We start from the raw sequence: 24,080 nt of genomic DNA on the forward strand, positions 1-24,080 counted from the left end.
TCTATTAAAACTGTAAATGTTAAAATGCATCGTTAGAAGAGAGTTCTGCCTTAAAGAGAAGCAACCACACATATTTTAATCTTTCTTTATCAACGATTTACATAAATAACTAGTAAAGTGATTGTTTTTATCATCACGTAAACAAAATCTTTTAAAATTTTGTTAACCAAATAGTGGATTTCGTATCTATGTGGATAAAATAGGACGATTAAATGTGAACACCACATGCTAGACTATCCGCTCTTGAATTTAAATTTAAGATATATGTTTGGTTTCAATATCGCCGAAGCTTTCTTGTGGTTGTTGTATTTTTTTAAATAAGTCGCAAACGTATATTATTTTTTAGTTTTGAAACCATCTTCCTAACTGAAAATAATTTATCGCAAACATCACTCTCGAAAGTTGAAACTGTCGTAGTTTTATCATATATTTCATCACTATATAAAGTTTCAAATTCCATATGTGCAAGGGTGAAAAGCTTTCTTGAATATTTCTTACCTCATCAAACCTTCAAGTCTTTCTAATGTATTACACCGACCTTATCTACCATTTCTGGATAAAGCGTTTTGTATCACCTCCTCCTTAATTAATTTGACTTTGTAATATTTGAGTTCCAGTTCTAGTACTTTAACAAAAAGAGTTCCAGTTCTAGTAAGGTGATTCTTTTTAAGCAAAGTAGGATGATTCGAAACGTTAGTCTCAGACGAATTCTATGTATTTACCCGACACGGACATTCGATGGTTGGTGAGTTTTTTTGGTCGGTAAATATTTTTTGGTCGGTGAATTTTTGAACGAGGACAAATTTATTTAGCATAGTAGCGTAAACCTGCAAAATTTATTATTATCATAGAATTGCATAAAGGCTTAAGAACCGACCTTAAAGCGAAGGTGACCATAGTTAGTTAACGCCTCCCTTCTAATTCAATCTTAGATTAATGTGTGTCACTTTTTTCACTTAGGGCCTGACTGGTTCAAACGCAGCGGTTGCGGTTGCGGTTGCGGGAGTTTGTGGATGCGAGCAGTTGCGGTTTCTAGCGGTTTTAAGAGATTTGTATGACTGGTATTACGGTTAAAAATTGGTGCGTTTGCAGGTGATTTATGACTGGTTAACTACCAAATGCGGTAACAATCAAATAATAAATTAACAATATTTACATTTATATATAATTATAAAAATATCAAAAATCATAAAATTATAATAAATATAAAATGTATATTTAGAAAGTTATAATTTTAATTTTTGAAAATTTATTGAAATTGTTTTTATTATAAAATTTTATAATATTACTTAAAATATAATAGATATATTTTAATATTTTCATAATTTCAATTTTAAAATTTTTATTAAATATTTTTACTTTTGTATATATATTGTTTAAAAAAAAAATTTTTACTCTCCCGCAACCGCCCGCAGCCACAAACGCTAGCTGGAGCCAGCTTTTGAATTTATGAGATTCAGAGCAGTTTGAAGCAGTTTAGAGCGATATGAGTGATTGTTGCAAACCGCCGACAACCGCTACCAACCGCAAAAGCTGCGTTTGCGGGTAGTAGCAGGAAAACCAGTCGCCCCCTTACTTGTTACATTATATTGTAATCAAATGGGTTATGCTGATTGTCCAAAAACGGGGTTATGCCAACTAATCTGATTTTTAAACTTATACTTTTTTGTGTCACTCACGAATAATTTATACATGTAATAAACTAATAAACATAGATTTTGGTTTTTTTTTGTAAAAACTTTTCTACCACAGAGTTATTCATCGATTGGAAAGATGGTGTTTTATTGAAGAATCATAAAAATGATAACTTTTATGAACAAGTCTAGTATAGTACACTGTAGGAAGATGAAGAGTTTATTGGGCAAGAAATACAAGAGCTAACCTCTCATCTATGCATTCGGAATTAAAGCGTTTATCTAGATAATAATAGAAAACATGAAAATTTTAAAATAGTTTTATGTGTATAATGCGACAGATTGCTTTTAATTGGTGAAAATAGTTTTGAAATCATGATATGTTTACAATTTATTTGAAAGATGTACACGATTATAATAGGGCTTTAGTATTTTGGAGATCATACACGTTTTTTTAACGTATAACTAGATTTTGACCCGCGCTTAAGAAGCGCGGGTATTTTTTTGGTGACCGTAAACTCAAATATTAAATGAATTTATGTTTATTATTAGATATCTAAAATATTTAAAGCTGTTTTATTATTATTATTTCAGTCGGGTACAATGTTTTCATTGAGTTTTCGTATCCGAATCAGACTTGTGGTCGAACCGTAAGATCTAGTAACTCATATATAGTGGAATAGAATATAATAAAATGAATATAGTAAAAGTATCTAAAAATCAAAAAGACCGTTATTAACCCACTGAGAAAAAATATAATTTGTTTTTTGTTTTATAAATTTTTGATATATTAATATATATTTGACTTGTATAAGAAATTTCTTTTAACAAATATTGTTAAGTTTATTTATAAATATATTAATTATCAATCTACCAAAATAGTGAAGCAAGTATTTTTTTTTTCCTTTTTTAATTTTCTATCAAACTATTATCAGTTTTTTTAAAAAAAAAAAATCAGTTTGTGACATATATTTTATTATTAGAAATCCATACAATTTAAATTATGTTACATTTATATGTATTTATGTATAAAATGGTCTTCATAATTTGGGATTTTGAAAAAATGGGTCTAAAGTTAATTTGGTTAATTTTTTTTCTGTAACAAAAGTTAATTCGATTTATAATTTTTTTTCTGAATGGGCTGTATCAGTTAAATTATATTTTTTAAGTTAAACGCCCAAAACCCAATTAATAATATTTATTTTGCTGATAACAAAGTGATATTAAATAGGAATAACATATAATATATAAGAAAGACCAAAAAAAAAAAAAAATAAAAGGTCCAAACAACCTTTATAAGTAGATTTATCAAGACTGCTTCCATTTTAATAGAATAGATACAAAGGATCATTTACTTTAAACCCCCTTTAACTAATTTGAAGCTATAATACTCTTTTTAGCCGACCAAAAAATAAACTAAAATTTTTAGTCGGCAATATAGGTCTAAGTCAGAGAATTAATCAATTAAAGAAAGGAAATAGCGAAAAGGAAAAAGAGAACGAGCGTGGAGAAGCAGAATGATTAAAGTGGAATCATATCCAAACGGCCATTCTATGGCCGTTTCTCTATAAATAACGACTCTTCTCTTCATCATTACCAAACTCATCCTTCAGCACTTAAATCTTTTCACAACACTTCCTCTTTTGTCATAATAATAATAATCAAATTAATTACATAACTGAAACAGAACACAAAATGTCTTCAATGGGAGCAAACTACGCACAACTACAAGTCATGCAGAAGAAACAAAAGGAGAAGATGATGATGAAGAAGAGACTAGAAAAGGAGAGACATGGAGGGGTGGACGGTGGAGAAACCGTCGGAGTTTCTTCTGCCGCCCCTGGAAAGAGTGGTACCAGAATATTTCCAGTCAAGTCTTCTCTGTCGGCAACTTATGAAGAAGTAAGAAGGCAAGATTGAAAGTGTGAGACGGTCTTGTGTTGTATAAGTTCGACTTTTGTGGTTTTGTGTGTTCTATAAGTTAGACTTTGTGGCTTTGTGTGTGATGTGATACAAGTGCCATCCTTTGCGTCTAGGTTTTAAGTTACGTAATTTGTGTTACTTTGCTAAATGTTATTGTTGCCAATTGTATTAAAAACATTGCATTTTTCGTACAATTCAATCAACATGTAAAATATTTCTTTATCCACAGTGTATTTTGAAATAAAAGTATTGACTTTGAGGCCTGGTCACGTAGATTTTCCCTTTTATAGAAAAGTTGTTACAAAACGATGTTGATGTTGAGATTATTTTATTTATTTCAGACTTCTTTGGCAAAAGTTTTGTGGTTGACATTTTTTAAATAAAAAGACTAAAAAGAAAAGTGTTATGATATAATGAGGATCTGAGATAGAGATTGAACGTTGTTCAAAAAAAAAGAAGAAGATATATAGAGATTGAACTCAACGTCCTTAGAACAAAAAACTGAAAGGAAATCTGGTGTGAAATGATCGAACTGGATAGAAGTAGAGTAGAGGTTATATATGGGGAAGGTTGAGTGGTTTGATCGGTTACTTTCCTCCCATTATGATGTCGAGATTATTTAATTGTTTTTTTTTTTTGTCGGGGATTTATTTAGATATTACAATTATGAGAAAGATTACAAAGACGATTCGATTACCGACAATACTACCTGCCTTATGAGGATCTACGCCTAACTGCCTCATTTGAGCCGTCCTATGAAGATCACGCCTGACCGGATTTACTTGCACCATGTTGAGAAACTCTTGTAAGCCTTTCTTCCGTAATCGCATAATTGTTGAATAAATCGCTTGTTCCGGGAATTGAAACCTGGATTTCCTGTGCAATCTGCAAGAAATTGCATAGTCTGGGATTTAAACCCCAGACCTGGGTGTAGAAGCCTTTGAACCATAACCACTAGGCTACGGTGCTTCCACAAAGATGAAAAAGTAGGTTCTACCGAGAATTGAACTCGGGTAATTATTTAATTGTTTAGGTAGCATAGATTAGTTAAAGTTATTATGAACGAAAACAATAGTAAATGATGGCGTGTTTATGTTTTTTTTTTTTCTAAAAAATGATCGAGATGGGATTTTTTTCTTCTTCTTATGTTTAGAGGTTTTGGGTCAGAAACGCTACCATACTCGACCAAGACAACCTTGACTAAGCCATTCCCACTGTCAGTAGTGGCGGAACCAGAAATATTTTTTACTAAAATTATAATATATAAATTTAATATTTAAATTAGATATATATATATTTTATTATAACAAAAATAATTTGTTTTAACAAATTAATGGGAACATATAAATTTTTTTACAGAAATTAATAGGGCCAAATGCTAAATTTTAACTAAATATTATAAAATCTTTAGACGAAAAAATACACTAAATTTTTTTCCCAAATTTTACTAGGGTCACCTGACCCCACGTGTTTTTATCTGCCTATGTCCTTGTCTACCATGATAAGTCAAAAGGAAGGTTACACATTAAAACCACTAGATTCATGTCCATTCCTTCCCAACAGGTCTAACTCCAAGTTCTGTTTATCACTATCGAAGATCGACTATTCTAAAAGAAGAAATAGATCAATAGCTCAAGAGAATCAATAACTTGGAATAAAACCAACTTTTCAAGGCAACCACATCAAAGGTGAGAAAATAAAAGTTGATTTCCATTCAATATGATTATCTTGAACTAATAAACTTGATTTATGTCTTTGAGACTTTGACAACTTGTTTCAAAATTGCTTAAAATTAGCTAATGAAATGTAGCTTGTCATTTATCCTTTTGATTCTCGTTTTTGAATTTGACCCTAGAAGGTTATGAGCTGATAGGATAATTGTATAAATTCCCCTTGCAGCTCTATAATTGGTAAGACTTTTATTAAAATAAAACACTGAACTTTCTTCACTTGAGTTTCATATAACACTTGTTCTTTCTAAGACTTTCTCGAGATCCAAAACTCCATTGTTTGAGAAACTGTATTGTAGCATAGGTCTTCCACAAATTGTGTGGTGAAAATCAATCCATCCATTACCTAACTCATTTCCGTAGCTCCTTTGTCTAAAACTAAATCAGCTTTTTGAACCACTCATCGACCAATTTCTCGCTTTAGAATCCTAGGAGTAATATTTAGTCTTTGGCTTATATCATTCTATATTTAGAGAGTGGTGGGCAAGACTCAGATCATACATATAGAGTGGACATCGCAAACACTAGGAAGAATCAGGGGTGGACCCACCTTGGAAAAGAGTGTGGCACATGCCACATACTGTTAATATAATTCTCATGTGAAATGCTTAGACATATGAAAATGGGTAGCTCTTTTGGTTTAAATGGCTACATTGTGTTCCAAATGGCCAATTCCAATTTCAAACCCTTTAAATTGTCTTTCTAGTTTCTACTTTTCGACACATTTTTAATTACTTTTTAATAAAATAGTTTTCTTTTCCCCTCATTTTTGCTACCTAAGATTATTTTTTTGTTTTTCAATTTTCTACACATTTTTAATTAATATTTGGTAAAATAGTTTTCTTTTTCTTTTCTTCTCTGGTTTACACAAAACTATTTTTCTTTCTTTATAATATTTTTCTTTTCTTTTCTAATACTATATTTTCTACAAAAATCATTTATTCTAGTTTAATTCTAACGATTATTTCTATTATTTTATTTTTTCAATACATAGATTTTTAAAACTAATAGGAATAAAGGTTGTAACTATTATATGCAGTATATAATTTAAAATTACTTAAAGTGTAGATTTAAAATTGTGAAAATTAATTACCAAAAATATAAAAATTATTATTTCTTTTGGTTCATTTAAAAATAAGATGTAAATTTCTAGTGCCTAATGTAAGTTTTTGTAAAAAAAATGAAATAAAGTCCAATTCACTTAATTATTTAATATTTTAATTATATATATATTTATTTATTTATTTATTATGCCACACATTAAAAAAAAAATCTTGATCCGCCCCTAGGCGGATTACTTCTTTTTTTGTCTAAGTTCGAGGAGCCCAAAGGTGTTTGGATGAGGTGTAAAGATACTTTTGTTATTGCTTGGCTAACTAAACAAAGATATCGGGCCTGCCTAGGAGATCTACAAGACAGGTAGCGCACTAAATCAATTATTAGGACCATAATCTATTGGGATCATAATCTTCATGATTGTTAATTAGTTTGCGAATAATGTGGCATGCAGAATAATTGGCGATAACGAAAGAGCACATGTGCACCATATGGTTATACATAATTTTATTTTTTTGAAAGCTTTCTATTTAAATGTGAGTAACCATTGCAGCTTTGACAAAGATCATACAGTTTTTGAAAAGTAGCAGAGACAAGCCGTAGATTAAGCTAGTGATGGAAGCAATATGGTTATGCACAATTTACATATCATATGCTTTCATGGGCATAGTTGTCGCTAGAAACAAAACATGCGTCGTTGGAGAAAGCTTTGAGTCGTTTATTCCCAATTTCCCATTAGCTAGGCATGAGGCCATGTGCTTTTCGGCGTTTTCGCTTTCCCACGTTATATATGTTACCATCTTTTTAATTTGTTACCCCGACTTCTCTCACTTTCGGACAAAAATGGCTGTCATTTTTGGACAAGATAGAAACATCATGTCAATGAAATAGTTCGAAATGATTGTGATTGTTGACAATTGTTTTTAGTAACTTCCATAATGTATTTGGTGACACATACCTTCGCCATCACAATCGTGATGGACTAATTACTCGAGTTTGGTAACTAATCAACATATAGATCCAATAACAACTACAGCAAATCTAATTTTTATCGATTTTCTTTTGCAATTTTTTTTTATCGATTTTTCTTTAATATTTCTTTTTTCAAAACGCTGAATGAAAACTATACAGAAACTGATTTTAGCTATAGACTCAGTTTTAAAAATTGAAACATGATTGTTTTTTAAAAAGACTACAAGAATAAAAGTGGTTCACAACTTCTACAACATCTTCCAATCAACTCCTATGTTAGTAATGGTAATTTTTTCTTGTATCTTGCTTATTATTGTATACAGTAAAAATTCTATATAAATTACTAATGTTGGGACTATGATAATTTATAGAGTTATTAATTTACAGAAAATTTTCATCTTTAGACTTATATTTTTAAAAGTATTTTTATAGAAAATAAGAAAAGAATTTGTTATTTCATATTATTATATTAGTTAAAACTTTATAGATTTGAATTTCATCTATTTCTATGAGATTATTTGATACATTTTATGTATTTTGAACACATATGGAAGTATACAATTTTTGTTATATATGTAATTCGTTAAAGTAACATCAAAATATTAAAATGAAAATTAAAAACTCAAGATACAATACATTATCAAATTAATAAACAATAAAATTCTTTATTTATGTATATATAATTTTTTTATATATCGTAATTATTAATTTATGATTTCAATGGAACTATATATTTAGCTAGAAGTTTTCTAAATATTGTTATCTTATTTTTTTTGAATTATGTCATATTTTACACTAGTACAACTTGGCACCAGAAGTATTTATTAATTTACCGTGTCTATTAATTTATCAAATATTATTTATAGAGTTTTGCTATGGTATTTTAGGTAGCTTGTTAATGACAAGTGAAGCCTAATAGCCATATTAATATATTTAAAATAAATAATTCCTTATTAAATCAAATAATATATTTTATATCAAACCAAAAATGAATTAAAATTAATTTATGAATAAATAATAGATAACATATAAATAAATAAAATTATAAATTAAATTTATATCCAATTGAAATGATATTAACATTTCAATTATTATTTTGGGTCATCTAACTGTAAATTAATGGATTAGCAATTGTATTCATTTGTAGTAATCCAGGCTAAAATTTGATAATACATGAACATTTAAAAATCCATCTTATACTCTACAAATGGATATATTAATAATAGAATAACAATCAACTGATCATTTATTTTATAATCTAAATTTACATAAGAGTATGATTTTTTATCAGTTATTATATTTTTTTATTGAAAAATCAGTCAGTTATTAGTTAAGTTTGTAAATTTTTAACAATAGACAAAAAAAATCAAACAAATTGTAAAACTGAATTTGAAAAGTGAACAAATTTAAATGTTAATTAGCCACAAGAACAGCTTTATGAAGCTAATCTTTTACAGATTTATTTATTAAAAATTAAATAAAAGAAATATTACAAGATGATCTTAAAACTGATAAATTTATTTATTTTGAGGATTTAAGCCTAAAGATTCTATTTGCACTACAATGAGTTTTCTTATGGACATGGATTTTTGATGTTATAACATGCTGGAAATTTTCAATAATCTTTTTTCATTATTTTTTTAATTAATCTGCATTATAAATTCGAAATCCATATATTTCAGTGCAAGAAATTATGAAATCTTTGATCAAACCACTATAAAACTGAAAAATTCTAATTTGTAAAAGAAATTGGGGCATTATATATCAAATAAAATCATAATGACACTGGCCTTAGTTTAATAGAGTCGGTAGCTAAGCCGAGTTGAGCTGAGCCGAGCCGTTTAGTTATTCGAGTGTGTGTCGGTGGAGAAATCCAAAGCCGGCTCCAGTATGAGAACACTCTGTCACTCTCCACCAGCCCACACACAGCTCTCCTCTCCTCCCTTTTATACTTTTTTTTTGTAGTCAAATAATTACAGAAAGAAAGAAAGAAAGAGAATCCGAATCTCCTCTCTCTCTAATCTCGTCTTCTTCGCTTCTCCTCTACGAAACTGAGAAATGCAGAACTGATTGTACTTTCTCTCCTTCCCTCTTCTCGCATTTCCTTTGAGGTTAGTTCAGTTTCTTCTTCAATGGATCTATCTGCATGCTTTAGTACATCGGATCTCTTGTGTGTAGACTAGATGTCGATTTCAGTGAGATCCGAGATTCAGCTCCGATTAGAAAACTAGATTGCGTCACGATCTGAATCCTGCATTCGCAAAACTTTCCTGATTTAGCTTAGTTCGAATCTGGAATCTCACCATCACGATTTGGATCAAGATTTAGCTTAGATAGAGTGATTGGTTTGCCATTGCATATAGCTTTGTTCATACTTGTGTGGTATATTTTATCTGATCATCTGCTTGCATGATATCTGCAGGGGCGTTGATGTTCTGAGGGTGTTTGGCTGAGTAGATCCGGGCAAGGTCTTTGGGTCTAGTTTTGATTTGAGGAGAAAAATATGACTAGTGCACTCGGTTGGAGATTCGCTTCTGCTTCTGCTCATGGGAATGGCCTTGCCCCTAACGACACTGTAATCACTTATTTCATTTCTCCGTATTAGTGTTAAGAGTGGGGGAAATACGATTAAAAAAAAAAAACATGAGTTTATCGCTTGCGTATATTCCTTGACTCATCTTTTGTTTCATTTTTCCTTCTACGTCTGCATCCAGCAAAAGGAATGTCATAAAGTTTCCTTCTTTACTAAATCCTAAACCAATGGACAATACTACAAATGCAAAAATTAACAATTGGCGTTGTTTCAGTTTGTGATATCTGATAGAGCGTCATGATCTTAGATGATATTCTTTCACTGAACGCTTTCAATTATACGTCTTACAAGAAATACTTTTTTTTTTGTAACTTGATTTACGTTGCGTGGTCATGATTGCAGGAGAGAGCTGGGGATGTGAAGTTTCCAGATTCAGAGCCTCCAACTCCACATTCAAGCGCCAAGATGAATTTGAGGTAACGCAAATATTTGTTTGTTACTGTATAGGAGCCAGTCAGTGATATATGTTAGCGATCATGAGTGTTTGTTGCACCGCAATCTTAGTTTAAGAGTGCATTTGAAGATCACTGTTATCCTTTTCAATGAAAGCATTTACGTAGAAAGGTACACCTATGAGTGACTAGTATCTAACATTTCCCTGTCACCTGCAGAGATCGTACAACCAGCATGGAAGATCCAGATGGGACATTAGCAAGTGTTGCCCAATGCATTGAGCAGCTGCGCCAAGGGTCATCATCTGCACAAGAAAGAGAATACTGCCTGAAACAGTTACTGGACCTTATCGAAATGCGTGAAAATGCATTCAGTGCTGTCGGATCACACTCCCAAGCTGTGCCAGTACTTGTCTCTCTTCTCCGATCAGGATCACTTGGAGTGAAGATACAAGCTGCAACCGTCTTGTGTTCACTCTGCAAGGAGAACGAACTTAGAGTTAAGGTGTTACTTGGGGGATGCATTCCCCCATTGCTTGGTCTTCTCAAGTCTAGTTCAGTTGAAGGACAGATCGCTGCTGCTAAGACAATCTATGCTGTTTCTGAAGGTGGGGTGAAAGACCATGTTGGATCGAAAATATTTTCCACTGAGGGGGTTGTACCAGTTCTGTGGGACCAATTGCGCAGTGGAAACAAGAAAGGAGAGGTTGATGGTTTGTTAACTGGTGCACTTAAGAACCTTTCTAGCACCACGGAAGGATTCTGGTCTGAAACAATTCGAGCTGGGGGAATGGATGTACTTGTGAAGCTGCTTACAAGCGGGAAGGCTAGTACAGTATCTAATGTGTGCTTCCTTCTTGCTTGCATGATGATGGAGGATGCCTCTGTTTGCTCCAGTGTATTGACTGCGGACATTACAAAACAGCTTCTCAAGTTGTTAGGATCAGGCAATGAAGCCTCAGTAAGGGCAGAGGCTGCTGCTGCTCTCAAATCACTTTCTGCTCAATCTAAAGAAGCAAAGCGAGAAATCGCTAATTCCAATGGTATTCCTATTTTGATAAATGCAACAATAGCTCCATCGAAAGAATTCATGCAAGGTGAATATGCGCAAGCATTACAAGAAAATGCAATGTGTGCCCTTGCTAATATTTCCGGTGGTTTGTCATATGTCATATCAAGCCTCGGTCAGAGTCTTGAATCTTGCTCCTCACCTGCTCAAACTGCCGACACTCTTGGGGCTTTGGCTTCAGCTTTGATGATATATGATGGCAAAGCAGAAACGACCAGGGCATCAGATCCATTGGTCATTGAGCAGACTCTGCTGAAACAGTTCAAGCCTCGTCTACCATTCCTTGTCCAAGAACGTACCATTGAAGCACTTGCAAGTTTGTATGGGAATTCAATACTCGCTGTTAAACTTTCCAATTCGGATGCAAAACGTTTGCTTGTTGGTTTAGTAACAATGGCAGCTAATGAGGTTCAAGATGAGCTTGTGAAGGCTCTTCTTATGCTGTGCAACCATGAAGGTACCCTGTGGCATGCACTACAGGGCCGTGAAGGGATCCAGTTGTTGATATCTCTTCTGGGTCTTTCATCCGAACAGCAGCAAGAATGCGCTGTTGCACTTCTTTGCCTTTTGTCTAACGAAAATGATGAAAGCAAGTGGGCCATCACTGCTGCTGGAGGTATTCCTCCACTTGTTCAGATTCTAGAGACAGGGTCTGCCAAAGCCAGGGAAGACTCCGCAACTATCCTTAGGAACTTGTGCAATCACAGCGAAGATATACGTGCTTGTGTTGAAAGTGCTGATGCTGTCCCTGCTCTGTTGTGGCTACTAAAGAACGGTAGTTCCAATGGTAAGGAAATTGCTGCCAAGACATTGAATCACTTGATTCATAAATCAGATACCGCAACAATCAGTCAGCTTACTGCTTTGCTGACCAGCGATCTACCTGAGTCTAAAATGTATGTTTTGGATGCCTTAAAAAGCATGCTTTCCGTGGTCCCATTCAGTGACATGTTGCGTGAAGGCAGTGCGTCAAATGATGCTGTTGAGACCATGATCAAGTTGATGAGCTCCGCAAAAGAAGAAACTCAAGCAAATTCAGCCTCAGCTCTTGCAGCTATCTTCCAGACCAGAAAGGATTTGCGTGAGAGCGCTCTAGCCCTCAAAACTCTCTTGTCGGCCATAAAACTCTTACATGTTGATTCTGAGAAGATCCTTGTTGAGTCTTCCCGCTGTATGGCAGCAATTTTACTCTCAATCAAGGAGAATCGCGATGTGGCCATTGCTGCCAGAGAAGCATTGCCTACTCTGGTTTCACTTGCCAACTCTTTCGTTCTGGAAGTTGCTGAGCAAGGAATGTGCGCATTGGCTAATCTGATATTAGACAGTGAAGTTTCAGAGAAAGTCATTGTTGAAGAAATTATTTTGTCAGCCACAAGAATCTTACGTGAAGGAACAGTGTCTGGGAAGACGCTTGCAGCTGCAGCAATTGCTCGCCTGCTTAGTCGTCACGGAATTAATTCTGCTTTGACAGATTCTGTGAACCGTGCTGGAACTGTGCTTGCTTTAGTGTCTCTTCTAGACTCTGCCGACGGAAGATCTGATGCGATATCAGAGGCCCTAGATGCGCTTGCTATATTCTCGAGGTCAGGAGCTAATGGAAATGTAAAACCAGCTTGGGTTGTTTTGGCTGAATCTCCTAACAGTATGGCCCCAATAGTCTCATCTATAGTGAGTGTTACCAATCCCTCTTTACAGGATAAAGCTATTGAAGTGTTGTCAAGACTTTGCCGAGATCAGCCTATAGTTTTGGGAAACATGGTCAACAATGCCAGAGATTGTGTGTCATCTATAGCTAAAAGGGTGATAAATTCCAGGGACCAGAAAATAAAAATTGGAGGAGCTGCTATTATTATCTGTGCAGCCAAAGTTGACGACCAGAGGATGATAGAGAATCTGAATGAGACGCAATTGTGTGCCAAATTCGTTCAAGCACTTGTTCGGATTCTAGATTCACCTCAGATATGTGTGCAAGATCAGGAAAAGGATGAGAGAGATAATATCTGCATATGCATTCATCCCAAAGAAAAGGTGGAAGATGAAGAAGAAGAAGCAACAGAAATCTGGGAGGGTTCCACGGGAGCAACACTTATCGCTGGTGACAATTTAGCCATCTGGTTGCTATCGGTTCTTTCTTGTCATGATGAAAAGAGCAGAGCAGTAATATTGGAGTCAGAAGGCATCGAGTTGATTACTGATAGAATAGGCAACCGTTTTCTCCAGGTATTTAACTCTCTTGTAGATTGCAATCTTTGATTCAAAGTTTATTATAAGCTATTAAGAAAACTTATTACCAATCTAAGCTACACTTGACTCATTTTGGCACGCTAGGCTGTCTTTATATTGTTGTAACTCCTAATACTTTTATACATTTCAGGCTGATAATGGAGAAGACACCAACATTTGGGTCTGCGCTTTACTGCTAGCCATACTTTTCCAGGACAGAGAAATCACTCGCGCAAATGCAACGATGAAAGCTGTTCCAGTGCTTTCAAATCTGGTGAAGTCAGAGGAATATGCAGACAGATATTTTGCAGCACAAGCGCTAGCTAGTCTTGTCTGTAATGGTAGTCGCGGAACTCTTCTATCTGTTGCAAACTCCGGTGCTGCGGCTGGGTTCATATCCTTGCTTGGTTGTTCTGATGATGACATTAAAGAACTTCTGCAGTTATCACAGGAGTTCTTGTTAGTGCGTTACCCAGACCAAGTTGCCCTTGAGAGGCTTTTTCGAGTTGAAGATATAAGAGTTGGGGCTACTTCACGAAAGGCTATTCCCTTACTCGTTGATCTTCTTAAACCAATTCCAGACCGCCCCGGTGCTCCACTTCTCTCACTTAATCTTCTAACTCAGCTTGCTGGAGACTGTCCACAAAACATGATTGTCATGGTAGAGTCAGGTGCTCTCGAGGGCCTCTCCAAATATCTTTCTCTTGGACCTCAGGATGAGCAAGAAGAAGCTGCAACAGTTCTTTTAGGCATCTTATTTAGCAGTGCTGAAATTCGAAGGCATGAGTCGGCATTTGGCGCTGTCAGCCAACTTGTAGCAGTTCTGCGACTAGGTGGAAGAGGAGCAAGGTACAGTGCCGCCAAGGCATTGGATAGCCTCTTTACTGCTGATCATATAAGAAATGCAGAGTCTTCCAGACAAGCTGTGCAGCCATTGGTAGAAATTCTCAATACTGGTTCAGAGAGGGAGCAACATGCTGCTATTGCTGCACTTGTTAGGCTGTTGAGTGATAATCCATCTCGGGCATTGGCAGTCGCAGATGTGGAGATGAATGCGGTGGATGTTCTCTGCAGGATCCTTTCTTCAAATTGTTCGATGGAGCTGAAGGGGGATGCAGCAGAATTGTGCTATGTTCTGTTTGCCAATACAAGGATTAGATCTACGGTTGCTGCAGCGCGCTGTGTTGAGCCTCTCGTCTCTCTCCTTGTGAGTGAATTCAGCCCTGCACAGCATTCCGTCGTTCGGGCGCTGGACAAGCTTGTCGATGATGAACAACTGGCTGAACTAGTTGCTGCTCATGGTGCTGTCGTTCCTCTTGTTGGCCTTCTCTATGGTAAAAACTATGTGCTTCATGAGGCTATATCAAGGGCTCTAGTAAAGCTAGGTAAGGACAGGCCTGCATGTAAACTGGAAATGGTGAAAGCTGGAGTTATCGATTGCGTACTTGATATTCTCCATGAAGCTCCAGATTTTCTTTGCGCTGCATTTTCAGAACTACTCCGCATCCTTACAAATAACGCTACTATAGCCAAGGGACAATCTGCTGCAAAAGTGGTGGACCCTCTTTTCAATTTGCTGACGAGGTTGGAGTTTGGACCTGACGGGCAGCACAGTGCGTTGCAAGTTCTAGTAAATATCTTAGAACATCCTCAATGCCGAGCTGAGTATACACTTTCTCCGCACCAAGTGATTGAGCCACTAATCCCACTGCTGGACTCTACATCCCCGGCAGTACAGCAATTGGCAGCTGAACTTCTGTCTCATCTGCTCTTCGAAGAGCATCTGCAGAAGGATCCATTAACACAACATGTGATTGGTCCCTTAATCCATGTTCTTGGATCTGGCATACACCTATTGCAGCAGAGAGCTGTGAAAGCTCTCGTTAGCCTTGCTCTAACATGGCCAAATGAAATAGCTAAAGAAGGTGGTGTGAGTGAGCTGTCGAAGGTGATACTGCAAGCTGATCCATCGGTTTCAAATGTTTTATGGGAGTCAGCGGCATCGATTTTGGTAATCATCTTGCAATTTAGCTCCGAGTTTTACCTGGAAGTTCCTGTTGCTGTTCTCGTAAGACTGCTACGCTCTGCATCTGAAAACACAGTGGTTGGTGCACTTAACACTCTACTAGTGTTGGAAAGTGACGATGGAACCAGTGCTGAATCTATGGCTGGAAGCGGAGCCATAGAAGCTCTTCTTGATCTTCTAAGGTCACATCAGTGTGAGGACACAGCAGCGAGACTGCTGGAGGTACTTCTCAACAACGTGAAGATTAGAGATTCAAAAGCCACCAAGACTGCAATATTACCCTTGTCCCAGTATCTCTTGGATCCACAGACTCAAGCTCAGCAGGCGCGATTACTGGCAACTTTGGCTCTAGGTGATCTATTCCAAAACGAGGCACTAGCTAGAAGCACCGACGCAGCTTCTGCTTGCCGGGCCTTAGTCAATGTCCTTGAAGAACAACCCACAGAAGAAATGAAAGTAGTGGCTATATGTGCTCTGCAAAACCTTGTTATGCATAGCCGGTCCAACAAAAGAGCAGTTGCCGAGGCAGGTGGTGTACAGGTCGTCTTAGATCTGATCAGTTCCAGTGACCCGGATACGTCTGTTCAGGCTGCAATGTTCGTAAAACTACTTTTCTCTAATCACACCGTGCAAGAGTACGCATCTAGCGAGACGGTCAGAGCAATAACTGGTGAGGAAAAAATACACTTTCTTTCTTTATCGTTTCGCTCTTCTCTTTCTTACTGTTCATCTTATGTTATCCTATCTTTACTTCCTTCTAATTCGCAGCTGCTATTGAGAAGGACTTATGGGCCTCTGGAACCGTGAATGACGAGTATCTAAAAGCTTTAAACTCTTTGTTTAACAACTTCCCGCGTCTGAGAGCCACTGAGCCTGCAACACTAAGTATACCGCATCTAGTTACATCCCTCAAGACAGGGTCAGAGGCGACTCAAGAAGCTGCCTTGGATGCGCTGTTTCTTCTCAGACAAGCTTGGTCAGCGTGTCCAGCCGAAGTTTCTAGGGCCCAATCAGTTGCTGCTGCAGACGCCATCCCTTTACTTCAGTACCTAATCCAATCAGGTCCACCGCGGTTCCAGGAGAAAGCTGAATTCCTCCTGCAGTGTTTGCCAGGTACTCTAGTGGTCACGATCAAACGCGGTAACAACATGAAGCAATCTGTTGGTAACCCCAGCGTGTTTTGTAAGATAACTCTCGGTAACACTCCTCCAAGACAAACCAAGGTAAGAAATGACTCATCCCCCCCCTTACTTCAGCTTACTGCGACTAGTAAGTCCCGAGAGACTAACTAAATTTATCGTTTTGTTTATTCAGGTTATATCGACTGGTCCAAATCCAGAGTGGGACGAGAGTTTCTCGTGGTCATTTGAGAGCCCTCCCAAAGGTCAAAAACTCCACATTTCATGCAAGAACAAGAGCAAAATGGGAAAGGTATATTACATACCCATCAAACTTGACTCATATTCAACAGTTTCAATGCTTGCATTCTGAATCAGTGGCTTATTATGGCCTCCGTTTTTGTTTCTGCAGAGTTCATTCGGGAAAGTAACGATCCAAATCGATCGAGTGGTAATGCTGGGAGCAGTTGCAGGTGAATACAGTTTGTTACCAGAGAGCAAAAGTGGCCCCAGAAACCTTGAAATCGAATTCCAGTGGTCTAACAAGTAAAAACATCACTTCATTTTATACTCTTCTGTTTTTTGAGGGCGAGAGTTCTTCAATCAAAACTAGTTTTTTGGCCAATTTTTTTTTCTGTTTTTGTTTTGATCATTGTATTGCTACTGTGTATAGTTTGTATTGTAATGTAATGTTTTGGTGATTTACAACTATTTTTAATCATCTTTCTAACTGTTTGTTAGTGATTATATTCATTGTTACATTTTATTGTCCTCATTTCTATTTTTGTGTAACTTCATTTATTCATCTTCTGGTGTGTCACTTTGGTTTAGTTTTAGTTTTTCTTGACAATAGCACCTTAGCAAATTGAGAGATTCTGACTAATGAAACCTATCCGAACATTTTTATTAAACATATTAATCAAATGAACAGATATGTCGGAAGTGTCAAATAACTAAAGAATGCAGTTAAGTATAACAATAGCATATTCATTATCTGGCACATGATACAACAATTGAACAAGATCCCCAAGCTCTTGCTGGTCTTATGCATTCCTTACCTAGAAAAAGAATCTGAGGGCTTTCTGACTGGTAACTGGTAAAAGCTCAGAAGTACAGTCTTTTTTGTTGATGAAACTTCTGGACGAGTATCATTAAGAAAAAATCTATTGACAAGAAATCTTCTTTCAAAATAAAACTATTCTTCAAGATTTGTAGTACTAAACTCATTTCGATTATCTTATTAGCTAAATCCATTCATTTGGTTTTCAAACCCCCCAACACCACCCACCCCCCCCCCCCCCCCCCCCCCCCCCAAAATTGTTCATTAATTATTCGCTCTTTTTTAAAAGTCATTTTCTCTCTAATTACTATTTATAAACAATTTATTGTTAAATTTTTGTTTCTTCAAGATAATAATTACACGGACCACATGTAGATATTTCTACCCTATTTATTTAAAACAATTTGCTAGAAAATTAACGTAACTACTTTGCAACATGCATTTTCCAATTATGCATATTCTTTGCATTTTCACGTACATGGGGAATAAACTAGGAAAAGTAACCTATTTTTTTTTTTTTTTGCATTTTAGGATTTGTCCCAAATTGTAGGCCATATGACGGACCAAAACTTCCCACGTCAGCTTCACCTATTTATTTTTAGTTTTTAATTATATTTACTAGGGAGAACCACATTTTAATAAATGTGTTGAATGGGAAATGAATTGCAGTTCATTCACTCTTGCATGTGATCTGATTTTATCTGCCCTTCCTAAGTCTCAAACTATATTAGTAGTTGGGACAGATCAGTTGTCCATTTTCTTACATTCATATCACCAACTATGGCTGGACGTGAAGTTCTCCTCCTCTCCCTCCTCATCATCATCACCATCTCTGTCGTTGCATTCGCCGTAAGTTTCCTAAGTCTCAACATGACCCGTAGACTATGCCTTTTCCAATCCATCTAGTATTCATACATATATTAATTAGGTTATAAACTTATAATGTCCCTTCTTTTTAATTTGGCAGGACCGTGAACCACACTGCGTCTACACATTCTACATCGAAACCGGACCGGTGGACGGTGCCGGCACAGATTCGATCATAAGCGTTAAAATCTCCGACAAATCTGGACAGAACATTGATATCCAAGACATAGTGACATGGGGTGGGTTAATGGGACCAAGTTACGACTACTTCGAGAAAGGCAGTTTGGACATTTTCAGTGGTAAGGCGCAGTGTCTTCCAAGCCCGGTTTGTTCACTGAGTCTGACCTCTGACGGCTCCGGCGTTTACCCCGCCTGGTATGTTAACTACGTGGATCTCACAACGGTCAGTGTTCATGTAAAGAGTGCACATCAATACTTCGATGTGGAGCAATGGCTTGCGACCGATACGCCTCCATATAATCTCACTGTCGTACGGAACAACTGCCAGGTTTCTCCTATGGAGAGTACTATCGGTCGGGCCGGGTAGGCTCTGAGATCCGGAAGAGTCTCTCCTAGGATCGTGTTGTAAATCAATGTCTGGGAGATTTGTGTTGAAGTGTGGTTGCAATAATGTAAACGATCCGATCGAATAAAACTGTCGTCTATGAACATTTGATAGAGTAATGTAAAATGAACTGATCGAATAAAATCATATATATGAACGTGTGATTGCAATAAGAAGAGTCAATGTCTTCATCTAATGTTTTAATCTGTTCATCTTTTGTTGCTTCCTCACGTTCATCTTGTATTATAGAGAAAAGACTTCTTGCATAAAACACATGCCGATGGCTTTGATTCATTACATAGGTTGGAAATCCAGAACACCCTACATGGGCGCTGAAATCAAAACTAATAGAGCCGTAGAACGATCCACCACATGGTTTATTGCAAACAGTGTAGATCTGAGTCAAATCGCTCCAAGAGTTATAGAAAGAGTGCTTGTGATTCGTGATCTTGCTCGATATACCCACCGCTTGGATGCATCTAACTGATAGAGAAGAAGTAACAGAGTGCACAAATTCGATTAATAATCAAAGAATCTACGACAACGAAGACTACTTTTATGTTCGTGGTTCTTGTTGTAGCAATGATTTGTCTTATCCAACTGCCCTACAGATCCTGAGGGATGTCTGAAAGCCTTTAAGAGCACCTCAAATGTCTTGAAAGTATAAAGGGCATTTTACATGGACACACTTCCATTCTATGGTGGGATTAGAGCATGTCCAACGCTTAAAAATCTCTTTTGGGTTTCTTAAAAATTAATATTATTATTTTAATAGAGTTCTTGAGTTTTTTAAGAAATGATCATTCATCATAAAACATTTGGCATATGGATATATGATGGAGTTCTCAAATTAGATATTTTTGGAACTCTATCGGATATATATTTTTGGCGTTAAAAAGGATATCTAATGGAGTTCCGAAAATATAATTTGAGAATTTAAATTTCTATATTTTTCTACTTGGTTTTAAGATGCTCTTTGAGAAACATGTGTGCATGCTCTTAGAAATGATGATGCGGATATGTTAGTACACTTTCTGATTTATGTTGGCCAATGAATGATCTTTACGGTCTTGCATTTTTTTTTGTGTTGGAGGTTATTTGTGCTGTGAAGTACTTTTTACAAGAAGTAAATTTTTTTTTTTAACGTCAAATGACCATTTTATTACTCAAATTCGAGGTGGTCTGAAATAGAACAACCAATAAAATGTAATTCTTTATTGAAAGATCTAGCGGTCTTAGCTAAAAAATCTGAAATCTGATTGAACGATCGTGGAATATGAATGATGTTGAAGTCCGGGAAAGATATCTGCAGCATCTCTATCCTTTCCAGTTTTGTTGCAAAACTTGGCCAGACATGAAGTTTCTTTATCATTGATATCAGTTCCTTACAATATGTTCTAAGACTATGGCATGTTGAAGCATGTTCTCCATTGCCCACCGCAGCGCTTCTACTTCCGAATGCAAGGCTGATTCGCGTCGAATGAGGTTTATCGATTTTTCCGAATACAAGAAGTAAATTAATAGTCATATTTTTCCTAAATTTATCAGTAAGTTATTATGTGTAGACAGTATGATGTGACAAAAAGACAGTATAGTTCAAATATATGTTATAGCTAAATTAAGATAAAACTACATATAAGTTCATCTGATGAAATATGTGAAGGCAATTCCAGTTGGACAGCAAACGCACCAAATTTAGTATTAGTTATTTTTAAAAGAATTTCCAGAATAACATCATCCTATCAAATTAATGTTTTGTGATAGTATTATAGCAAATGATAGATGTAATACTATTCATCACACCAAACATTTAAATAATCTATTTTTTATTTAATAATATATTTAAGTTAGTGTTATTAATTAGTTCAAAATTATTATAATTATTAATTAGTTCAAAATTATTATAACAAATATATGATACTATTTTATACTTTTCATTTTTTTTAAACTTAACATTCAAAGTTATATTTAGAAAGTACCAAAATATATAAATTAATGTTAATTAATTTAATAATATTAAAATTATGTTTATATAAAAATTAATTTTTTATTTTAAAAAATAAAATTTATAATCAATGTATATATAATATATTATATTATACTACTTAAATGTATAATTAATATATATAACATTTTAAAAATAATATTTCATATTAAAATATAACTTAATATTTATAATTATAATTTTTAAAAATTCTACAACTGCTTAAAAACATTATTTTTATATGTATTATAATAAATATGTAATATCCAGAAATAAATAATTTATGTATGATATAATGATTTTATATGATAATTTTATACATAAAAATTATTATTCTACTAATTATTTATAATAACTGCATTAAAAAAATAATACACATCTGCTTTGTTATCTGTTATACAAATTAAGGCACATTATATTTGTACTCTCGTCCTATTTCTTTTCTTCACCAATCTAGAGCTAATTTTTGTCATCTCTAGTTTTTCTCACCATTGTTATCGTTTTAATTGATTTTCTTGTGAACTTTACGTCAATATGATATACAGTGAAACCTCTACAAATTAATAATGTTGGGGCTACACCAAAACTATAATTTGTTTATTAATTTATAAAGATATTAATTTATCGATATACTAATTAAACCAAAAACTCAATTTGAGACTATAAAATTATATTATTTTATAGAAAATTTTAGTGTATATTAATTTATAGAGTATTAATTTAAAGAAGTTATACTTTATTTATAATTCAACATCCAGTTTTGAACTTTAAATCTATAAAAAGTGAATAATCTCTTTTAGAAGAATTGATTTTACTTCATAATTCAAACCTATAAACGCCCATGGCTGCGTCTTTGAAAATGGCCTCGAACCAATATGTTTATTTCTTGTTAATGAGATCCGACAGACAGCCATGTGAACATCTGGTTTTTCAGACCAAACTTAAAAGATGAAAATATTACATCTACACATACTTTTATCATTTCTTTTTACACTTACACATATTTTCTACTTATCATGTATTTTGTTCTTGCAATTTTACTAAAAACCCTTTGTACTTAAAAAATCTTATCTTCTTATCTTTCCATCTTTCTCCACCACCACAAGATCTCCATCTCTCCTACAACTTCACCATCTAGCACTCCAGTTCCACCAAAAGATGTCACTCCTAAAACACTCATAGCTGAAGACAATAGTTATGGTTCAGGGTCTAATCTGTTAAGGAGCCGTAATCAACAGAAGCATGACGCTCACTGTTAGAATGATGTGAGGTTCTTAAGAAACACAGTAAACACAGCTATGGGTGGGGCAAGTGAATAGCATGAGGTTCTGGAAATTGGAAGAAGGTATGGTATTGGCAGCCAGTTACAGCAAGGAGATGAAGATATGGCACCGTTTCATAAGTCAATTACTATTTTCCCCACCATGTGTGTAAGAGTTGGCAAGAACAATATTTTTTTGTGGAGTGACCACAAGAATGAAAAGATCCCTACCAACAGTCTGAGTCTGACTCTATGGATTTACCAGTAGCTAGTGACCACAACTTCAAGTTCTTACATGTTCAGATTGACCACTGACCACAACTATGCCTACACTAGTACCCGATGACCACAATTGCCACACCGGCGCAGTTGGTGTAATAACCCGCACGAGCAGATAGAATTTTGGTCGAGAAAATTCTTTAAGATCAGTTTGAAGATTGATCGATTAGAATTTAAATAAAAATCGACACGGTGAATTAATCTCTCGACGGAGCTGTCTTTTGGTCGAAAAACCATCTCTTGATGGTTCTGGTCGAGTGTTAATTATTATTGTCGATTTTTATTCATGCTGGACGAGTTTATTCAGAGCAGGACGAGATTCAAAGGATGAAAAATATTTAGTCGAAACAGTCCGAAGAATATCGACAAAACTCTTAAAATTATTTCTGAACAGTCACATGCCTTGCACCTTCTAGCCTACTTGCTTCTTCAGTAATTAGGTCACATGACATGCACCTACTTGCTTACATGCTTGCTCATTAGAAGTCACATGCTGGTCACAAGTTGTTTGCTTCAGCTGCTTGTATCTTTCTTCATGGAAAGGAAATGTTCAGCTGCTTGTGCTGCTTGGTATGCTGAAGCATATCACCAGCTGTCTAACCTCAACTTTGTCTTTTGTGGGAGAAAACCCTCATCTGAAGCAACTCTTTATGATATAAAATACCCTCTTCTCTCATCTGGTCATCCATGACCTGCAAGAAAACCAAAAAAAAAAAAAATTGTAAGAGATTGAGAGAAAAACCAGAGAAAGAAGAGAGAAAAATCAAGAGAAAATTTCTGTTGGTTTAATCTTCAACCTCAGGCCACAGCTAGAACATGTGGGGAAGAAGAAGATGATATATGCAGAATAAACCGTAGCTTTTGTTCTGTTTCTGATTTGAACCGAACCTTATCTCTGTTTTTATCGGTTCAGCCGTGAGCTAAGCTTAGAGGAGAGCACCATCTGAGATCATCTAACCATGAGTTCTTGTGGTTTGTATTCGGATGGTCGAAGAGGGTGATCAGAACAGCCGGATCATGCCTTGCCCTAATTCTTTTTGGGAGTGATCAGCAAGTGGTGAACGTTTAGTTGGGCTCGAGTCTATTCTTCCTTAGCCAATCTTATGAATTAAAGGTGAGTCTAGATAGATGGTTGATCAATACTGAATGTAGTTGATTGATAGGCTTTGTCTTTTGATCAATATTGAATTGGCGAAGTGTTTACTTAGTGTAAACACTTAATAAATATTTATGAATGATCATAGAGGTTTATTCCAAACTTTAGTACTTGTTCTCAAGTACTAATACATATGCATAATATTAAATAAATGAGTATAACTCATGTGAAG

At 35.3% G+C, this 24,080-nt stretch overlaps 2 protein-coding genes and 1 pseudogene across 2 annotated transcripts; all 3 read left to right on the forward strand.

Annotated features, from left to right (window-relative positions):
- Positions 1–2,716: 2,716 nt before the first annotated feature.
- LOC103864317 lies at positions 2,717–9,809 on the forward strand. The gene is made up of 2 exons (XM_033289531.1): positions 2,717–9,426; positions 9,738–9,809. The coding sequence occupies exon 1, from the start codon at positions 3,330–3,332 to the stop codon at positions 3,552–3,554; it is 225 nt and encodes a 74-aa protein (XP_033145422.1). The 5' UTR covers positions 2,717–3,329; the 3' UTR covers positions 3,555–9,426; positions 9,738–9,809.
- Positions 9,331–17,509, forward strand: LOC103864319 (protein CELLULOSE SYNTHASE INTERACTIVE 1). The gene is made up of 8 exons (XM_009142076.3): positions 9,331–9,426; positions 9,738–9,890; positions 10,251–10,324; positions 10,520–13,589; positions 13,744–16,288; positions 16,387–16,841; positions 16,933–17,049; positions 17,149–17,509. Exons 2-8 carry the CDS (start codon positions 9,819–9,821, stop codon positions 17,284–17,286), a joined length of 6,471 nt encoding a protein of 2,156 aa, XP_009140324.2. The 5' UTR covers positions 9,331–9,426; positions 9,738–9,818; the 3' UTR covers positions 17,287–17,509.
- Positions 17,510–18,052: 543 nt separating this feature from the next.
- LOC103864321 lies at positions 18,053–19,334 on the forward strand (annotated as a pseudogene).
- The last annotated feature ends 4,746 nt before the right edge of the window (positions 19,335–24,080 follow it).

This window comes from Brassica rapa, chromosome A04 (genome assembly GCF_000309985.2).
Source record: "Brassica rapa cultivar Chiifu-401-42 chromosome A04, CAAS_Brap_v3.01, whole genome shotgun sequence".
In the NCBI taxonomy this organism is placed as follows: domain Eukaryota; kingdom Viridiplantae; phylum Streptophyta; class Magnoliopsida; order Brassicales; family Brassicaceae; genus Brassica; species Brassica rapa.

What these genes read in the sequence shown, in the direction of transcription:
- LOC103864317 (XM_033289531.1), top strand. Translation starts at nt 3,330, where the DNA reads ATGTCTTCAATGGGAGCAAACTACGCACAACTACAAGTCATGCAGAAG.
- LOC103864319 (XM_009142076.3), top strand. Translation starts at nt 9,819, where the DNA reads ATGACTAGTGCACTCGGTTGGAGATTCGCTTCTGCTTCTGCTCATGGG. An exon ending in GACGGTCAGAGCAATAACTG is followed by an intron (nt 16,289 to 16,386) that starts GTGAGGAAAAAA and finishes TCTAATTCGCAG; the next exon opens with CTGCTATTGAGAAGGACTTA. An exon ending in ACAAGAGCAAAATGGGAAAG is followed by an intron (nt 17,050 to 17,148) that starts GTATATTACATA and finishes TTGTTTCTGCAG; the next exon opens with AGTTCATTCGGGAAAGTAAC.